Source organism: Rhinoraja longicauda, chromosome 2, assembly GCF_053455715.1.
Source record: "Rhinoraja longicauda isolate Sanriku21f chromosome 2, sRhiLon1.1, whole genome shotgun sequence".
Classification (NCBI taxonomy): Eukaryota; Metazoa; Chordata; class Chondrichthyes; order Rajiformes; family Arhynchobatidae; genus Rhinoraja; species Rhinoraja longicauda.
Genome location: NC_135954.1, coordinates 6229162 through 6245188, shown reverse-complemented (window position 1 = coordinate 6245188; position 16027 = coordinate 6229162). Strand labels below are relative to the sequence as shown.

At 47.2% G+C, this 16027-nt stretch overlaps 1 protein-coding gene across 2 annotated transcripts in view; it reads left to right on the top strand.

The window, feature by feature from the left end:
• The window catches only part of jarid2b (jumonji and AT-rich interaction domain containing 2b), a 308818-nt gene extending 293761 nt beyond the window's left edge, over positions 1-15057 (top strand). For both annotated transcript variants that reach the window (XM_078414548.1, XM_078414558.1), the window contains 4 exons: positions 2049-2179; positions 7134-7317; positions 10934-11041; positions 12854-15057. In XM_078414548.1, coding sequence (XP_078270674.1) covers positions 2049-2179; positions 7134-7317; positions 10934-11041; positions 12854-13054 — 624 coding nt within the window. In that variant the 3' untranslated portion in view covers positions 13055-15057. The remainder of the gene's footprint in view (positions 1-2048; positions 2180-7133; positions 7318-10933; positions 11042-12853) is intronic.
• Positions 15058-16027: the final 970 nt, after the last annotated feature.

Below are 16027 nucleotides of genomic sequence, written 5' to 3'. Positions count from 1 at the left end.
TCTACCTCACTATCAACTACTCCACCTATCTTAGTATCATCTGCATATTTACTAATCCAATTTGCCACACCATCATCCAGATCATTAATGTAAATGACAAACAACAGTGGACCCAACACAGATCCTTGGGGCACTCCACTAGACACTGGCCTCCAACCTGACATACAATTGTCAACCGTTACCCTCTGGTATCTCCCATTCAGCCATTGTTGAATCCATCTTGCAACCTCACTATTAATACCCAACGATTTAACCTTCTTAATCAACCTTCCATGTGGAACCTTGTCAAATGCCTTACTGAAGTCCATATAGACAACATCCACAGCCTTGCCCTTTTCAATTTCCCTGGTAACCTCTTCAAAAAATTCAAGAAGATTAGTCAAACATGACCTTCCAGGCACAAATCCATGTTGACTGTTTCTAATCAGGCCTTGATTATCCAAATAATTATATATATTGTCCCCAAGTATCTTTTCCATTAATTTTCCCACCACAGACGTCAAACTAATAGGTCTATAATTGCTAGGTTTACTTTTAGAACCTTTTTTAAACAACGGCACAACATGCGCAATGCGCCAATCTTCCGGCATCATCCCTGTTTCTAATGACGTTTGAAATATTTCCGTCATAGCCCCTGCTATTTCTGCACTAACTTCCCTCAATGTCCTAGAGAATATCCTATCAGGACCTGGAGACTTATCCACTTTTATATTCTTCAAAAGTGTCCGTACCTCCTCTTCTTTAATCCTCCTAATTTCCATCACTACTCTACTTGTTTCGCTTACCTCACATAATTCAATATCCTTCTCCTCGGTAAATACCGAAGAAAAGAAATTGTTTAATATCTCCCCCATTTCTTCCGGCTCAGCACATAGCTGTCCACTCTGACTCTCTAATGGACCAATTTTATCCCTCACTATCCTTTTGCTATTGACATATCTGTAGAACCCCTTGGGGTTTACTTTTACATTACTTGCCAAAGCAGCCTCATATCTTTTTTTCGCTTTTCTAATTTCCTTCTTAAGATTCCTTTTACATTCTTTATATTCCTCAAGAACCTCATTTACTCCCTGCCGCTTATATTTATTGTATATCTCCCTCTTTTTCCGAACCAAGTGTCCAATTTCCCTGGAAAACCACGGCTCTTTCAAATTATCATTCTTTCCTTTCCACCGAACAGGGACATAAAGACTCTGTACTCTCAAAATTTCACCTTTAAATATCCTCCATTTCTCTATTATATCCTTTTCATAAAACAACAATTTCCATTCTTAAACTGTGGCCCCTTGTTCTGGACTCCCCCAACATTGGGAACATGTTTCCTGCCTCTAACGTGTCCAACCCCTTAATAATCTTAAACATGAAAAAACCGAGCACAAGGAGGCTACAGACTTTTGGTTGTTGAGTAGAGCTACTACTCGTGGAAAAAAAGCTGTTTTTATGCCTGGCTGTGGCTGCTTTGATAGTCCGGAGTCGCCTTCCAGAGGGAAGTGCTTCAAAGAGTTTGTGGCCAGGGTGAGAGGGGTCAGAGATGATCTTGCCCGCTCGCTTCCTGGCCCTTGCAGTGTACAGTTCATCAATGGGGGGAAGGTTGCAGCCAACAACCTTCTCAGCCGTGCGAACGATCCGTTGCAGCCTCCGGATATCGTGCTTGGTGGCTGAGCCAAACCAGACCATGATGGAGAAGGTGAGGACGGACTCTACGATAGCAGTATAGAATTGGACCATCATTGCCTGTGGCAGATTGTGTTTCCTCAGTTGCCGCAGGAAGTACATCCTCTGTTGGGCCTTTTTGGTGATGGAAGGGAGGTTGGTTTGTGTGATGGTCTGGGCTGCGTCCACAATTCTCTGCAATTTCATGGGGTCTCGGATGGAGCTGTTCCCAAACCGTGCTGTGACGCGCCCCGATAAAATGCTTCCTACGGCGCATCTGTGGAAGTTGGGGAGAGGTGTTGGGAACATGCCGAACCTCCGAAGCCTGCTCGGGAAAGTTGCTGTGTGTTTTCCTCATCAGGGCTAAAGCAAGTGTTGTTATTCTGCTCACCCAGGACTTGAAACGACGGTATATCGCTAATGCTTTCTCCATGGAAAAACTACTTTACCTTATGGCGACTGCGGAGTCAAAGCGGGACTGTGGAACGACACTAAGCCACATCTCCTCACTTCTGCAAGAACTCAGGTAGGTCCTGGCAATCCAGACCCAGTCACCACCTGAGGGCCAGAGCTACAGGGAGAGGCTGAGCAGGCTGGGACTCTATTCCTTGGAGCGCAGGAGGATGAGGGGTGATCTTATAGAGGTGCACAAAAGGAATAGATTGGGTAGGTGCACAGTCATAGTGTGGAAACAGGCCCTTCGGCCCAACTTGCCCACACAGGCCAACATATCCCAGCTACACTAGTCCACACTAGTCCCACCAACCTGCGCTTGGTCCACATCCCCCCAAACGTGTCCTATCCATGCACCTGTCTTAACTGTTTCTTAAACGTTGGGATAGTCCCAGCCTCAACTACCTCCTCTGGCAGCTCGTTCCATACACCCACCACCCTTTGTGTGTAAAAGCTATACCTCACCCCTCTAAGTCTCTTGCCCAGAGTAGGGGAATCGAGAACCAGAGGAGATAGGTTTAAGGTCAGTCTGAAGAAGAGTCTCAACCCGAAACATCACCCATTCCTTCTCTCCTGAGATGCTGCCTGACCCACTGAGTTACTCCAGCATTTTGTGTCGACCTTAGGATTAAGGTAAGGTGGGAAAGATTTAATAGGAACCCAAAGAGTAAAGGGTGGTTTATTCACAAAATGCTGGAGTAACTCAGCAGGTCAGGCGGCATCTCGGGAGAGAAGGAATGGGCGACGTTTCGGGTCGAGACCCTTCTTCAGACTGATCAGGTGGTGAAGGGTGGTGTTGAGTTGAGCTTGGTTTATTGCCACTTGTACTGAGGTACAGTGAAAAGCTTTGAAAAGTGGGTGCGTCTGAAGAAGGGTCTCGACTCGAATCGTCACCCATTCCTTCTCCCTAGAGATGCTGCCTGTCCCGCTGAGTTACTCCGGCTTTTTGAGTCTATCACCAGACTTAAGAACAGCTTCTTCCCCTCAGGCTTCTGAACTGTCCTTCTATAAGCTAGGGCACTACCTCCTCCCAATTGCGGACATTGGACTTTGTCTATGGAACTGATGCGCTACAAAGCTGAGAACTACATTCTGACCTCTGTACCTTCCCCTTTGCTCCACCTGTATTTCTTGAGTTTGACTCGATTATGTTCATTTATGGTATTATTAGCTGATCTGATTGGATTGCATGTAAAACAAAGCTTTTCACTGTACCTCAGCACACGTGACAATAATAATCCTGAACCACAAATAAAGGTGTAGATTATTTTCTAAATGGGGAGAGAATTCAGAAACCGGAGGTGCAAAGGGACTTGGGAAGTGCTGGTGCAGGATTCCCAAAAAGTTAATTTGCAAGTCAAATCGGTAGTATGGAAGGCAAACTCAATGCTAGCATTTATTAAGAGAGGACTAGAATACAAAAACAGGGATGTAATGCTGAGGCTCCATAAGGCGCTGGTCAGGCCACACTTGGAATATTGTGAGCCATTTTGGGCCCCATATCTGAGGAAGGATGTGCTGGCTCTGGAGAGGGTCCAGAGGAGGTTTACGAGAATGATCCCAGGAATGATTGGGTTAATATACATTGAGCACTGGGCCCGTGTTCGATGGAGTTTAGAAGGATGAGGGGGGACCTCATTGAAACTTGCCGAATAGTGAAGGCATGGGTAGAGTGGATGTGGAGAGGATGTTTCCACTAGTGGGAGAGTCTAGGACCAGAGGGCACAGCCTCAGAGTTAAAGGACGTCCTTTAGAAAGATGATGAGGGATTTCTTTTGTCAGAGGGTGGTGAATCTGTGGAATTCATTGCCCCAGAAGACTGTGGAGGCCAAGTTAGTGGATATTTTTAAGGAGAAGATTGCTAGATTCTTGATTAGTACGGGTGTCAGGGGTTACGGGGAGAAGGCAGGAGAGTGGGGTTGGGAGGGAGAGATAGATCAGCCGCGATTGAATGGAGCAGTAGACTTGATGGGCTGAATGGCCTAATTCTGCTCTAATGACTTGTGAACATGAACTTGTGGGAAAGATGGTTGTTGTTGGTGGGGATTGATCAGCCTGGGCCCAGGTCATCACTGTTGATGTTTGTGATAAACTCGCCCGAGGCCCGACTAGGGTTGCCAACTGTCCCGTATTAGCCGGGACATCCCGTATTTTGGGCTAAATTGGTTTGTCCCGTACGGGACCGCCCTTGTCCCGTATTAGGCCCGGGGGGGGGGGGGGGGCGCTGTAGGCCCGGACACTGTAGGCCCAGAGACCGCTGTAGGCCAGGACAGTGTAGGCTAACGGAGTGTGTTTGCCTAACGGAGGTTGCGTAGCAACCCGTCTCCTGACCCGGGCGGCCGCCATTGGGCGGAGCGGGAGCACGTGGCCGCTGGCTGGGTGAGGTCACGTGGGGCGCGGGGCGGTGACGTCACCTTGTGAGATAGTTGACAACCCTAGGCTGTAAGCTTGTACAAAGACAACTATTACTGAAGAAGGGTCTCGACCCGAAACGTCACCCATTCCTTCTCTCCAGAGACGATGCCTGACCCGCTGAGTTACTCCAGCATTCTGTGTCTACCTTCGATTTAAACCAGCATCTGCAGTTCCTTCCTACACATACTGCGACTAAGCTGGTTTATCCGCCATGAATGGGGATCGTGCTGTCCCTCTAGTGGAGAGAGGTTGTACCTGCAGCAGCAACTTTGTACAAAAGGAATTGAAATGTCGTACTTTGTAAATTGGTGTAACACGTTTTTCTGAAATTCACAAAATGCTGGAGTAACTCAGCAGGTCAGGCAGCATCTCAGGAGAGAAGGAATGGGTGACGTTTCAGATCGAGAACCCTTCTGAAGAAGAAGGGTCTAGACCCGAAACGTCACCCATTCCTTCTCTCCAGGGACGCTGCCTGATCCGCTGAGTTACATAGAAACATAGAAATAGGTGCAGGAGGAGGCCATTCGGCTGCTTCGAGCTAGCACCGCCATTCATTGTGATCATGGCTGATCATCCACAATCAGTAAACCGTGCCTGCCTTCTCCCCATATCCCTTGATTCCACTAGCCCCTAGAGCTCTATCTAACACTCTCTTAAATCCATCCAGTGATTTGGCCTCCACTGCCCTCTGTGGCAGAGAATTCCACAAATTCACAACTCTCTGGGTGAAAAAGTTGCTTCTCACCTCAGTTTTAAATGTCCTCCCCTTTATTCTAAGACTGTGGCCCCTGGTTCTGGACTCCCCCAACATTGGGAACATTTTTCCTGCATCTAGCTTGTCCAGTCCTTTTATAATTTTATACGTCTCTATAAGATCCCCTCTCATCCGTCTAAACTCCAGTGAATACAAGCCCAGTCTATTCAATCTTTCCTCAGATGACAGTCCCGCTAGTTACTCCAGCACTTTGTGTCTGTAACTTTTTTTATATGTATCATTTCCAAAAATAGACCTATTCAATTATTGACAACAAAAATATTTACGGAACAAACAATCCCAACTCACTGAAGATAGACACAAAAAGCTGGAGTAACTCAGCGGGCCAGGCAGCATCTCTGGAGAGCGGGAATGGGTGACGTTTCGGATCGAGACCCTTCTTTGACACCCGAAGCGTCACCCGTTCCTTCTCTCCAGAGGTGCTGCCTGTCCCGCTGAGTTACTCCAGCTTTTTGTGTCTATCTTTGGTTTAAATCAGCATCTGAAGTTCCTCCCTACACAATCCCACCTCACCCAACACCGTGACACACAACAAACTAGGAGCGACTAGGCTTGTATACACTGGAATTTAGAAGGATGAGAGGAGATCTTATCGAAACGTATACGATTATTAAGTGGTTGGACACGTTAGAGGCAGGAAACATGTTCCCAATGTTGGGGGAGTCCAGAACAAGGGGCCACAATTTAAGAATAAGGGGTAGGCCATTTAGAACTGAGATGAGGAAAAACTTTTTCAGTCAGAGAGTTGTAAATCTGTGGAATTCTCTGCCTCAGAAGGCAGTGGAGGCCAATTCTCTGAATGCATTCAAGAGAGAGCTAGATAGAGCTCTTAAGGATAGCAGAGTCAGGGGGTATGGGGAGAAGGCAGGAACGGGGTACTGATTGAGAATGATCAGCCATGATCACATTGAATGGCGGTGCTGGCTCGAAGGGCCGAATGGCCTCCTCCTGCACCTATTGTCTATATTCTTAACACTAAATATTAATAGACAATAGACAATAGGTGCAGGAGGAGGCCAAATGACTATATTACAATCCTGGTCCACGATGCATTCGATCCCCCCACCCCCCGCGGTGCCCAGCGATCATGGAACCCCTCCTTGGTGCCCGTTGGCACCGCGTGTTCCTTTTTGAGGGACGTGACCCCGGAAAAGGGGCAGGCAGCCGGCTCGGGCAGAACCCTCTTCCGCCTGGCGCCGTGACTCGCGGATGGCCAGCTTGGCCAGGCCCAGGAGCAACCCCAACCAAGACATCCTCTGCTCTAGTTTAGTTTAGTTTATTGTCAAATGTACCGAGCTACAGTGAAAAGCTTCTGTTGCGTGCCAACCAGTCAGCGGAAAGACAATGCACAATTACAATCAAATGCATTTACAGTGTACAGATACATGCTAAGGGCATCACATTTAGTACAAGGTAAAGCCTGTAAAGTCCGATCAAGGATAGTCCGAGGGTCTCCAATGAGGTAGATAGTAGTTCAGCACTGCTCTCTGGTTGTGGTAGGATGATTCAGTTGCCTGATAACAGCTGGGAAGAAACTGTCCCTGAATCTGGAGGAGTGCGTTTTCACACTTCTGCACCTCTTGAGAGTCAGAGCTCTTAATGATAGCGGAGTCAGGGGGTATGGGGAGAAGGCAGGAACGGGGTACTGATTGTGGATGGTCAGCCATGATCACAGTGAATGGCGGTGCTGGCTCGAAGGGCCGAACGGCCTCCTCCTGCACCTATTGTCTATGCCAGTGTGTAGACAGGCCCTTTGGCCCGTTGACTGTGGGAAGGGCGATGGTGTGAGTGGGTGCGTGGGCTCGGGGTATTGATGCCTCCTCGCTTGTTCCCCCAGGGATACAGAGTCGAGGCAGCGGCAGCAGCTGCTGGATGCGGGCCTGCACTCGTCCGCTCGATACGGCAGCCATGAGAGCCACTTGTCCACCATGGAGATGAAGAAGAAACCACGCAAGTGGTTGGCATCTGAGACGTCGGAGAGGAGGTGTCAGGTCTGCCAGCAGCTATGTTACCTGTCCATGGTGAGTACCTGCCCTGGCGGCCTGCTCTGTACATGGGCGGTATGTTCAGCTTCGAGATACAGCGAGGAAACAGATCCTTCACACCACCGTCCCCACACCGACCAGCGATCCCCGCGCACTAACACTGCCCTGCACACACTACAGACTATTTATAATTTTACCAAAGCCAATCAACAATAGGCAATAGGTGCAGGAGGAGGCCATTCGGCCCTTCGAGCCAGCACCGCCATTCAATGTGATCATGGCTGATCATTCTCAATCAGTACCCCGTTCCTGCCTTCTCCCCATACCCCCTGACTCCGCTATCCTTAAGAGCTCTATCTAGCTCTCTCTTGAAAGCATCCAGAGAATCGGCCTCCACTGCCTTCTGAGGCAGAGAATTCCACAGATTCACAACTCTCTGGATGAAAAGGTTTTTCCTCATCTCCGTTCTAAATGGCCTACCCCTTATTCTTAAACTGTGGCCCCTGGTTCTGGACTCCCCCAACATCGGGAACATGTTTCCTGCCTCTAGCGTGTCCAATCCCGCAATAATCTTATATGTTTCAATCAAATCCCCTCTCATCCTTCTAAATTCCAGTGTATACAAGCCTAGTCGATCCAGTCTTTCAATAGACAGTAGACAATAGGTGCAGGAGGAGGCCATTCGGCCCGTCGAGCCAGCACCGCCATTCAATGTGATCATGGCTGATCATTCTCAATCAGTACCCCGTTCCTGCCTTCTCCCCATACCCCCTGACTCCACTATCCTTAAGAGCTCTATCCAGCTCTCTCTTGAATGCATTCAGAGAATTGGCCTCCACTGCCTTCTGAGGCAGAGAATTCCACAGATTCACAACTCTCTGACTGAAAAGGTTTTTCCTCATCTCAGTTCTAAATGGCCTACCCCTTATTCTTAAACTGTGGCCCCTTGTTCTGGACTCCCCCAACATTGGGAACATGTTTCAACATATGACAGTCCACCCATCCCGGGAATTAACCTAGTAAACCTACGCTGCACGCTCTCAATAGCAAGAATATCCTTCCTCAAATTTGGAGACCAAAACTGTGCACAATACTCCAGGTGTGGTCTCCCCTGGGCCCTATACAACTGCAGAAGGACCTCTTTGCTCCTATACTCAACTCCTCTCATTATGAAGGCCAACATGCCAGTAGCCTTCTTCACTGCCTGCTGTACCTGCATGCTTCCTTTCAGTAACTGATGCACTAGGACACCCAGATCTCGTTGTACGTCCCCTTTTCCTAACTTGACACCATTCAGATAATAATCTGCCTTCCTATTCTCACCACCAAAGTGGATAACCTCACACTTATCCACATTAAACTGCATCTGCCATGCATCCGCCCACTCACACAACCTGGCCAAGTCACCCTGCAACCTCATAGCATCCTCCTCACATTTCACACTGCCACCCAGCTTTGTGTCATCCGCAAATTTGCTAATGTCACTTTTAATCCCTTCATCTAAATCATTCATGTGTATTGTAAATAGCTGCGGTCCCAGCACCGAGCCTTGCGGTACCCCACTAGTCACTGCCTGCCATTCTGAAAGGGACCCGTTAATCCCTACTCTTTGTTTCCTGTCTGCCAACCAATTTTCTATGCATGTCAATACCCTACCCCCCAATACCATGTGCTCTAATTTTGCCCACTAATCTCCTATGTGGGACCTTATCAAAGGCTTTCTGAAAGTCCAGATACACCACATCCACCGGCTCTCCCTTGTCCATTTTCCTGGTTACATCCTCAAAAAATTCCAAAAGATTAGTCAAGCATGTATTGGTCTTTGGAGTGTGGGAGGGAACCAGAGCATTTGCAGATCATAGGGAGAACGCACAAACTCTGTACAGACAGCACCTGTAGTCAGAATCGAACCTGGGTCTCTGGCGCTGTGAGGCAGCAACTCTATCGCCACGCCACCCGTGTTGTGGTTTAACCCGGGTTCACAGGTCAAAGGAGAAGAATTAGGCCATTCGGCCCATCAAGTCTACTCTTCATTCAATCATGGCTGATCTAGCTCTCCCTCTCAACCCCATGGTCCTGCCATCTCCCCATAACCCCTGACACCCATACTGATCACGAATTTGCCAATCTCCGTCTTAAAAATATCCATTGACGGCCTCCACAGCCTTCAGTGGCAATGAATTCCACAGATTCACCACTCACTGACTAAAGAAATCCCTCCTCATCTCCTTCCTAAAGGAACGTCCTTTTATTTTGAGGCTGTGACCTCTGGTTCTAGACTCTCCCACTAGTGGAAACATCCTCTCCACATCCATTCTACCCAGTAATTTAACTGTGCATTGTGGTTTCATCTCTAACCCAATAAAATAGAGATTGTGTCATAGTGATATAGCGTGGAAACAGGCCCTTCGGCCCATCTTGCCCACACCGACCACCATGCCCCATCTACACTAGTCCCACCTGCCTGCCTTTGGCCCATATCCCTCCAAGCCCGTCCTATCCATGTACCTGTCTAAATGTTTCTTAAACTTTGCGATAGTACTTCTACCACCTCCTCTGGCAGCTCGTTCCGTACACCCACCTTTCAAAGCTTTTCACTGTACAAAACCTTTCACCATACCTCAGTCCACATGACGATAATCTAAACTCAACCTTTACATGAAAATGCTCAGTTTCCTATTAAGTAATTCCCCCCCCTCGAGTCCTGGCAACATCCTCTAAAGTCTTCTCTGCACCCTTTCCATCTTGACAACATCTTTCGGGGTAATGGGGAGAAGGCAGGAGGATGGGGTTAGGAGGGAAAGATAGATCAGCCATGATTGAATGGCGGAGTAGACTTAATGGGCCGAATGATTCCACTGTCTCATGATCTACTGACTCTGCGATCAGGCGTTACAATCATTCCACTTTTTACTGTGCGCTGTGGATGGTTTGATTGTAAGGCAGCAACTCTGCCACTGTGCTGCCCAATCTTTGCCCGGCTGTGTGAGTGAATGTACACCTTTAAACGGGCTGGGCAGGAAAGGGGATGGATGGGAGCATCAACTGAATTGGGAAAAGGTCAAAGGGGATCGTCAGGGAGATGAAACAAATGGTTTGGTGTCTTTTAAAGAAAAAAACTTTGACCGCTGTTGGGAAGGATGGAAATGCATTTAAAAAACAAATGGACACCACCAGGAAATGCATTTAAGCCTGCCTGTTGCATAATGACAGGCCAGACTCTGGGTGGGGCGGCTCGGTGGCCCAGCGGTAGAGTTGCAGCCTCACAGCGCCAGAGACCCGGGTTCCATCCTGACTACGGGCGCCGTCTGTAAGGAGTTTGTACGTTCTCCCCGTGACCTGCGTGGGTTTTCTCCGAGATCTCCGGTTTCCTCCCACACTCCAAAGACGTACAGGTTTGTAGGCTTTAATTGGTTTCGGTAAAAATTGTAAATTGTCCCTAGTGTGTGTAGGATAGTGCTGATGTACGGGGCAGGAATCGCTGGGCGGCGCGGACGGACTCGGTGGGCCGAAGGGCCTGTTTCCGCGCTGTGTCTCTAAAACAAAACCAGAAGCTGTCAGAAATGCAGCTCTGCAGAGTTCCATTAACACTGCAGTTACGTTTATTATTGCTGTTCGGCCAGTACTGATCCTCTCTGTTTTATCTTGCCAGGTAGTGCAAGAAAACGAGAACGTTGTCTTCTGTCTTGAATGCGCTCTTCGCCACGTGGAGAAGCAGAAGTCGTGTCGGGGGTTGAAGATGATGTATCGATACGATGAGGTGAGTAGATGCTTGATATTGTGTTCAGTCGTGGGCACCGTGTTACGGGAAAGATATTGTCACGTCTGAAAGGGCGCAGAGAAGATTTACCAGGATGTTGCCAGGACTGGAGGGTGTGAGCTACAGGGAGAGGTTGAGCAGGCTGGGACTCTATTCCTTGGACCGCAGGAGGATGAGGGGTGATCTTATAGAAGTGTACAAAATCATGAGAGGAATAGATCGGGTAGACGCACAGAGTCTCTTGCCCAGAGTAGGGGAATCGAGGACCAGAGGACATAGGTTCAAGGAGAAGGGGAAAAGATTTAATCTGAGGGGTAACTTTTTCGCACAAAGGGTGGTGGATGTATGGAACAAGCTGCCAGAGGAGGTAGTTGAGGCTGGGACTGTCCCAACGTTTAAGGAACAGGTACATGGATAGGACAGCTTTGGAGGGATATAGACCAAACTCAGGCAGGTGGGACTAGTGTAGCTGGGACATGTTGGCCGGTGTGGGCAAGTTGTGCCGAAGGGGCTGTTTCCACACTGTATCACTCTATCACTCTGTCACTATCTGCACAGGGGGGGATTACAGATCTACCTCAGGGTGCCATTAAGTCCAAAAGTTCCAGGAGCCGTTAGGGAGGAACATCATTCAATCCAAAATATAAAGTCTCGCCAATTACACAAGTATCTGGCCTCTAATGATTAAAGCAGGGCGAAGAATTAAGTGGCAAAGCCAAGCACAGATTGATAATTCTCAATAATTCCATAATTCCACTGAAGAATAAAACTATCCATAAAATAAATGTATCCATGATTATGCATGGCATCAGGTTAAAAGATGCCAAGAAGTGCAGAAACAACGTTCATTAGTGATAGGAGCAGAAATAGGCCATTCGGCCCATCAAGTCTACTCCACCATTCAGTCACGGCTGGTCTATCTCTCCCTCCCAACCCCATTCTCCTGCCTTCTCCCCATAACCCCTGATACCTGTACTAATCAAGAATCATGGCAATCTAGTCATGGCAACATATTAGTCAGGAAACAGGAATCATTTGATATTTTGTGTAGGTTGGGTTAATTGTCAGGGTTTGGAGATGAGTTTGGGGTATATGGAACAAGCTGCCAGAGGAGGTTCAGTGCTACAGTGTGGAAGCAGGCCCTTTGGCCCACCGAGCCCGTGCCGACCAACGATCCCCCTACACTCATTCAGTTTAGAGATTCAGCGCCGAAACAGGCCCTTCAGCCCACCGAGCCCACGCCGACCAGAGATTCGGTACATTTTAACACTATTCTACACACACTAGGGACAATTTACAATTATACCAAGCCAACTAACCTACAAACCTGTACCTCTTTGGAGTGTGGGAGGTATCTGAAAAACTTGGAGAAAACCCATGCAGGTCACGGGGAGAGCGTACAAACTCCATACAGATAGCACCCCTAGTCGGGATCGAACCCGGGTCTCCGGCGCTGTGAGGCAGCAACTCTACCGTTGCACCACCGTGCCGCCTTAAGGTGATAACGAGTATACAGACCGTGGAACTCAACAGGACAGTGAAACTAAAACAACAACTAGGATGGGGGAGGGACAGAGAGAGAGAGGGGATGCAAGGGTCACTTGAAGTTAGAGAACTCAATGTTCATACTGCTGGGGTGTGAGCTGCCCAAGCGAAATACGAGGCGCTGTTCCTCCAGTTTGCGCTGGGCCTCACTCTGACACTGGAGGAGGCCCAGGACAGAAAGGTCAGCATGGGAGGGGGAGTTAAAGTGTTTGGCAACCGGGAGATCTAACTCGTATTTTTTTTTGGTCTTTGGCTTCGTGGCTCCAGGATCAAATCAACATCTTAGTCAATCAGATCTGTGGGAAAGCAGCGGTCAAGAGCGGCAGCAGCAGCAGCAGTAGCAGCAACAGTAACACCAGTACCAGCAAGCCTGCACTGAAGCGCGGCCCGAGGAAGCGAGCCACCATCGACGTGCCAGCAACGAGGCTCTCCTCCTCTCTGTCCAGAAGTGCTACAAGTTCCCCCTGAAGTTGCCAAGTCTTGTACTCAGTCGTTTGTTTTTGTTTTTTCCTTTTTGTACTATAATTTTGTGAGTACTTGCTAGAAAATGCAAGCTGTCTTTGCACTAGCTCTAAAGATGACTTCTGTTTTTGTTTCTTTTTGGTTTAGGAAGAAAAAAAAAATAGCAGTTTTGTTTTAGCATTAAATTTGTTGGCTTTATTTCTTTTTGGAGCATCGGACGCTGCGATCGCCGGTATTCACTTGGAATACAGCAGGCGAGGTGGTGCTTTCATTCGCTGTTTTAAACAAAAACCAAGTCATAAAGGGCTGAACAGTCAATAGTGAGTTTGCGAAGGCTCTTCTGGTCGAAGCAAACCTCTTGTGTTTGATTTTCTTTTTTCGTTACTGTGAACAGGTGGGGATGTTTTGAACCCATTTGAAGAGTGCTGTGTTTTTTTTTTTAAAGAAAAAATGTTCAAATCTTGCAATTTCAATCACGCGAGCAGCTTTTTGGAGGAAGCAAGGAGGAAAAACTTGAAAGAAACTGCTTCGTTTTGGCGACGTTTTATTTTTATTTTGTCGTTTAATTATTATTTTTTTTTCCGGTTGTCTAAAAGGATTAAAATAATAATAATTTTTTTTTTTGTTGCTTTTTCTATTTAGGAAATTATACTATGGTTTTTATTTAGAGTCACGGCAGCTGATGCTCGATCTGGTTTACAAAAAGTGTAAAAAAAATGGTGATTTTGAAAGTTGAAGTAAAGGTGAAATGTTTCTCCTTACCAGCACATCACTATGCATCTGTATTAATGTCTCTCTGTCTGGAAAAAATGGTGCCTGACTATCATTAGCAAATTCGTAAAGTTTTTTGGTGCTGTCAAAAATCATTTTATCGGGAAAAGGAAAAGGATAAAACCCTTCGATAGTGTCCTTTATCAAATTCACCGAGGCAGGGACTTAACCTCTTGCTTCGGCTTTGTAGACGTGCAATCTTTGTAACATTCCATTTTAAACCCCGCGTTCATCTCCCGTGTTGAGTTTCTTCCCCCCCCCACACCCCCCCCCCCCCTCCCACTCCCTGATGACACAGAATCAGCATTAAAACAAAACCATTCAGTTCATCGGCGCAAGGCGGTGACAATGGAGCCACTAAGAGGAGTGCATATTTCTTTTGTAGAAATGTGAAAATGCATCTCCTTCATTTCTATTTTACTTTCCATATTTGTAAAAAAAAAATACGACGAAAAGGAAAAGAGACAAAAAAAAACGGAAGAGGAGACGAAAATAAAGACTTTGTACATATGCCTGTAAATTGTTTTAAATACTTGAGCCTTTCGTGAGGGGGTGGGGGGAGGGGGGGGAGGGATCAAGCCACAGATGAAGAAAAGCCTTATGTTTTCAGTGTCTTCATCGGTTTTGGAAGCTTACAGGGTTTCTTGTAACAATTAAGTGCTGCTTACACCCTTGAACAAATTATGGAGTAGCTAAAAGCGCCCCCTCCCCTTCCCTCCCCCCCATCCCCCCCCCCCACCCCCCCACCACCAACCCCCTTCCAGTGTATTTTATTAAAAAACAAAAAAAGGGAAAGCATTGTTCATTATAACTAGTTTTCATTGTTGAAAATGCAACATTACGCGTAGCTACTCATGTTGCACTGAGCTTGCCAGTATGACTGTCAAGTAGTCATTTAATTTTTCCTTCCTTCCCCGCCCCCCCCCTTCCCCACCCCATTTGTTAGTTGGTTGATGTTGCTGCAAAGGACTGACCTGATTCGGGGTATTTAAACAACATTACTGATTTCAAAGTGTTTTTTCAAAATGTGGTTGTCCAGTTTTTATGGCCTTACTATGTATTTTTGTTTCTTCTTTGAGAGCAGACATATTTGACTATTGCTTATGGATTGACATTTAATTTATTAGTGCCGCTCTGCATCCATTACCTTCTCTGTGCAGAAAGAGTCCACATTGTAATTGCGAGTTTTTTACTTTTCAGGTTTGTACTTAAAAGTTTAATAAAACTTTTGAGCAGTTTGCTTGTGAGGTCGAGTTATTGTTCACTAGATGCGATGGGGCTGGCTATCTTTCTGGGGGGAAGGAGGTAGTGCGCTAATTTATTATTGTCACGTCCACAGCGGTACAGTGAAATGTTTTTGTTTGCTTGCTATCCAGCCAAAGGTATAAGAAAATAACTGCAGATGCTGGTACAAATCGATTTATTCACAAAATGCTGGAGTAACTCAGCAGGTCAGGCAGCATCTCGGGAGAGAATGAATGGGTGACGTTTCGGGTCGAGACCCTTCTTCAGACTGAAGAAGGGTCTCGACACGAAACGTCACCCATTCCTTCTCTCCCGAGATGCTGCCTGACCTGCTGAGTTACTCCAGCATTTTGTGAATAAATCCAGTCAACGGTTATACATTAAGACCGCACCTGGAGTACTGTGTGCAGTTTTGGTCTCCAAATTTGAGGAAGGATATTCTTGCTATTGAGGGCGTGCAGCGTAGGTTTACTTGGTTAATTCCCGGAATGGCGGGACTGTCGTATGTTGAAAGACTGGAACGCCTAGGCTTGTATACACTGGAATTTAGACGGATGAGAGGGGATCTTATTGAAACATATAAGATTATTAAGGGGTTGGACACGTTAGAGGCAGGAAACATGTTCCCAATGTTGGGGGAGTCCAGAACCAGGGGCCACAGTTTAAGAATAAGGGGTAGGCCATTTAGAACGGAGATTTTTCAGTCAGAGAGTTGTAAATCTGTGGAATTCTCTGCCTCAGAAGGCAGTGGAGGCCAATTCTCTGAATGCATTCAAGAGAGAGCTAGATAGAGCTGTTAAGGATAGCGGAGTCAGGGGGTATGGGGAGAAGGCAGGAACGGGGTACTGATTGAGAATGATCAGCCATGATCACATTGAATGGTGGTGCTGGCTCAAAGGGCCGAATGGCCTACTCCTGCACCTATTGTCTATTAATCAGGTTCTACGGGTGCTGTCTGTACGG